The sequence below is a fragment of the Aplysia californica genome, unplaced genomic scaffold, assembly GCF_000002075.1.
Source record: "Aplysia californica isolate F4 #8 unplaced genomic scaffold, AplCal3.0 scaffold00185, whole genome shotgun sequence".
NCBI classification, from domain to species: Eukaryota; Metazoa; Mollusca; class Gastropoda; order Aplysiida; family Aplysiidae; genus Aplysia; species Aplysia californica.
In genome coordinates this window covers 451,749-456,072 of record NW_004797455.1, presented here as the reverse complement: position 1 = coordinate 456,072, position 4,324 = coordinate 451,749, and the positions used below count along the sequence as shown (strand labels likewise).

General features: G+C 46.4%; 2 protein-coding genes across 2 annotated transcripts; both read left to right on the top strand.

The window, feature by feature from the left end:
- Positions 1 to 139: 139 nt before the first annotated feature.
- LOC118477695 lies at positions 140 to 307 on the top strand (the record flags this gene model as incomplete). The annotated part of the gene is given in 1 exon segment (XM_035969804.1): positions 140 to 307. A coding segment is annotated over 1 exon segment (168 nt), but the record flags the coding sequence as incomplete, so codon positions are not given.
- On the top strand, positions 285 to 3,828 carry LOC101863267. Its single transcript, XM_013082618.2, has one exon. It carries the CDS (start codon positions 715 to 717, stop codon positions 3,826 to 3,828), a length of 3,114 nt encoding a protein of 1,037 aa, XP_012938072.2. The 5' UTR covers positions 285 to 714.
- The last annotated feature ends 496 nt before the right edge of the window (positions 3,829 to 4,324 follow it).

Here is a 4,324-nt window from a genome sequence, read left to right as displayed (position 1 = left end):
GGGGCAGAATTCGAAGGGCACAACATATTGCCAGTTTTGCTTCATTAAACGCACGGCAATATAAATTGTTGTACTACTTACAAATTCCAAGGCCTGACATATCCTGTTTCCTTCCTTCCTTCCTTCCCGCAAACTCCAGGATGAAATAGACACAGTATCAGACCTGCAGAACCTTGGCCAGACCGCTCTAGTGTCTCTTCTGGTCAACATCACGTATGGAGACTACCTGCTGCTACAACACCAGGACCTGGGAATGCAAGTGGACATTATCTCTCAGATTGCAGGTAGGTGTGGTCTGGGCATGTAGTCATTACAATTAGTTGTTTTTAAAGTTTGAAAAAGCTTTAAAGAATATTACGGCACTTAGAATAGGAATAAGTCATATATGTTTCGAAGATTAGATGTGTAACCAGATATAATCAAACATCACAAAGAATAAGGACAGATAACGACGATATGTATTTGATAGAAAGAATAGCAACTCACACCAGAGCACCCATTATCCAGTAACTCTAAGTCATTAAAATAAAGAATCAGTATATTGCAGTTATCTGGGGTTGCTTGTTCTTGAGTTAATATTCTATGGAAATTCAGACTCTAAGTGACAAAAAAATGCAAGGAAATTGAGGTCCTTTGTATATAATATACACATCTTTAAATGCTAAAATATTTATTTTTCTCCCTCCAAAAATGCCATCTTGACAGTTGAACAACATGCCGACGTTTCATGCTTCTGTTTATCTCTTCTTTCTTTCTCTTGTAGGACATTTAAACATAAGCAGTAGCAGGATCAAGAACGTGAATGTGACCTATGAGTCTGGCTCAATCAACGGCAGTAATTTCCACGTGAGCACGCTGACAGCTGACCAGTACACTTCTCTCTTCCCCTCCGTAGAAGAGATTAGGTCCAAAAACCTCAAGGTTATCCCCGTGGAGTCATCCGGCCTGTCGGGATCAGTTTCCGGGGAAGATAACGAGACCAGCACTAGCAATAGCCGCCTAGTGAACACCCTGGGGTTTGGTGGAAATTCAGCAGACTGGTCGGAGGACTGCAACAGGGAGACAGCTCTATCAAAGGACACGGTTGTGTCGATGATGAGAAGGAAACGATTCGTTACGGAGACTGCAGTTTGGACGGACGAACAGTTTTTAAAGGGCGATGAACAACACGAAAATGTAGGTACCTCTCGAATAACGAGAGATGCCCTGAGTTTATCGGAGTCTGTTGGCGAAATGCTGGAGATCATTTCTAAAAAGGAAACTGACGACAAGGAAGAAAAGACGAATACAAAGTCTTTCAAGCCAAAAATCCAGAAACGTTTTTCTAATGGTGAGGCTGAGACGGTTTCAATAGCCTCCAACACACAGTCTGCAACTCCTAGCACTGACCCACCGCAGATCAGTAACCACGACACGAATCCACCTAGATCCACAAGGAAAACCTACGCGTCCACGGATAACAATTTTTTGTCGTATGCATTTCTGAATGACCAGGAGCTGCATGACCTTTTATCAAACGAGAACACGGGGACTGCAGATCCAACAGGCGACGCAAAAGGCGCTTGGTTGATCTTCAACAACCCCCAAACCCACTCAACAGATAATGGAACAGCCGAAGAAACTATGTCTAACTCCAGGTTTCTGCTCCTGAAATTAAACAATTCTCAGGCAAGTGTTGATGAAAGCAGAATGTTTCTGTCCAAACCCTCTCCCCTCCCAGATGACAAAAAGGTTATTTTGGAGAGTAAAGGAACCCTGGAGGGTGGGGCAAAAGTCCATATCCAGTTCAAGAAACCAAACCCTAAGGACTCTGCTTCGTCAAAGGACAAACATGAATTTGGCAGGCTCATTAAAACACCATACGAAACTTTTATGGAATACCATCTGGATACTCAAAATCTGACAACATCCATCTATGTGTCTGATCCTGTGAACCCAAAAGAAGAAAGGATCATCCTTGAGACCAAGTGTCTAAAATCAGTGCTCAAACAAGACATGGTAATGCAAATTTCCTTCGTTCTTTTACCGCCCCAGGATGAAGGGTCAGACGAGGACGGGGCCCGCAGAGTCGTGCAGAAAATCTACAACCTCATCGTGGAGAACCAATTCTCTCTGAAGCTAAACGGCAACACGCTTGATGTGGTTCACGCCAACGATAAAACGAAAACAGAAGTGGACAAAAAACCGTTCTGTCCTCGTGGGGTGGAGATAATGGTTTTTGACGAGGAGTTTCAGCTCTTAACGGTGGATGGGGTGAGAATGATGTACGTGAACAACACCAACTCGTACTTTGGTGTTGGGCGCTTCGACGTCTTCTTCATGGTCAGCGGGAATGACGGTAACGACGGCACAGAGGTTCTGGAAATGATCAAGTACGCATTTGTTTGCGTGATGCCTCGTATTCTGAAAACAGACTGTACAAGGATTGACTTGGCAGAAAACGAGTATCAGGTCCTCGGAGATAACAAAACTATAACCTTTGAAGGAAATCAGTACGACGTCTTCTCCTACGTTGTGAAGAACGAAACCACGGGAAGCATCCAGATATGTGTACCCTCATCGTTTCACAACAAAAAGGAGAAAGCAGCACCACGATTTGTGGCCAAGGATGAATCATGTGGTAAGGAATTTGACGGCGCGGTCAAAGCAGAAGGCTACATTACTCAGGTTCTGGGAAGAGTGTCCATCTTTGCTCTAGCCTGCGTCCTTGTCACTTACCTTATCTTCTCGAAGCTTCGAAACCTGCCCGGAGTAAACACAATGAATCTGACGCTGGCTCTCTTCTTGGCAGAGATAATCTTCGTTGAGGGGATGACCGTGGACATCCCCTGGTTGTGTACCACAGTTGCCATCTGCGTGCACTACACCTTCCTAGCCGCTCACTTCTGGATGAATGTGATGAGTTTTGACGTCTACAGAACCTTCGTCACGAGCACGCCACTGAGGCAGATGAGAGAGAAGAGCAAGTATTTGCCGCGCTACGCCCTGTACGCATGGGGGGTACCACTGATTATTGTTGCTTTCTGCGTGTTTGTTGAGTTCTCTTCTCTCTTCGACTTCCAGATTGGTTATGGGCCTGTCTTGATCGGAGCCAACGACGTTCTCGACAACGTAACGTACTTTAATTATACAGACGGAACCCAACAGCTGGATGAGGGGAAGGGCTCAGAGGATGAGGCACGCGACGAGGGCAACAGCCAAGGCAACAGCAATAGCAACAGCAGCAACTCAGCAGCGAATGAGACCCGATACTACTACACATCGGCACACACGTACGGCCAGTCGGCAGCCTGTTGGATCCACAACCCCCTGGCTGCTCTCACGGCATTCGGCGCTCTCATCCTTCTCATTTTCCTCGTCAACTGCGTCTTCTTCATACGGACAATCATCAGCATCTCACGCACTGCCAAACTCGCCAAACAGAGTCTCGGTCAGAGACACTCCAACAGCTCTATTCAGAAGATGACCGGTCGCTCTGATGTCATGCTTTATGTCCGAATGTCCACGGTGATGGGGTTCACTTGGTTTTTCGGGCTCAGTTCGGCAATTATGAGCTCGTTCCTCACCAAGCCCTACTCCCGTAGCGAGTGCATTGTCAGCCACGTCCAGAGTTTCTTGTTCAACATTTTTAACGTGTCTCAGGGGATTTTCATCTTTGTGGCCTTTGTGTGCAACCGACGTGTGTTCGCCCTCTACGTCAGGCTGCTCATCCGGATGAAGAAGTACATCCTGAGACAGAGTCCAAAATCAAAGCTCTTCTCCCTGAGCTCAACTCTTAGCTCGTCCCAAAGCACTGGGATCTCTTACACTCAGAGCTCCTCGCGATGAGCCTACGAGAAATAACAGGAGAGAGAGAGAGAGAGAGAGAGAGAGAGAGAGAGAGAGAGAGAGAGAGAGAGAGAGAGAGAGAGAGCAGAGACCGACAGAATGATAGCGATAAACAAAGATAATACAGATAAGGACGCGGAAGCGTCGTCGGTCGCGGTGTTTTACACTCAGATGTATATTGAAGACGTAAATACCTCCGCGGGAGCCGCTTATTATGTACATGTTGTCTCCAGCAGAAGCTACTGTGTTTACAGCTAATGCACGATTGTTTGCGCATTGCTGAGCCCTCGTTGGCCACAGGCGATCTGTGCACTCGATGCAGGTAGCAGAGAGATAAGTCAGTGGCCCACGAGCCACGTCTGACACCGGTGCATGAGTAAGTATGTACGCAAGACGGAGACAAGTGGTTAGCAGATTGGAGAAAAAGGGGGCAAGGGTACGGAATAAGTCAAGATATGAAAGTAAAGGAGATAATCATTATTGCGCTTTATCTGCA

Coding starts and splice junctions, on each gene's coding strand:
- LOC101863267 (XM_013082618.2), top strand. CDS start 715: ATGCCGACGTTTCATGCTTCTGTTTATCTCTTCTTTCTTTCTCTTGTA.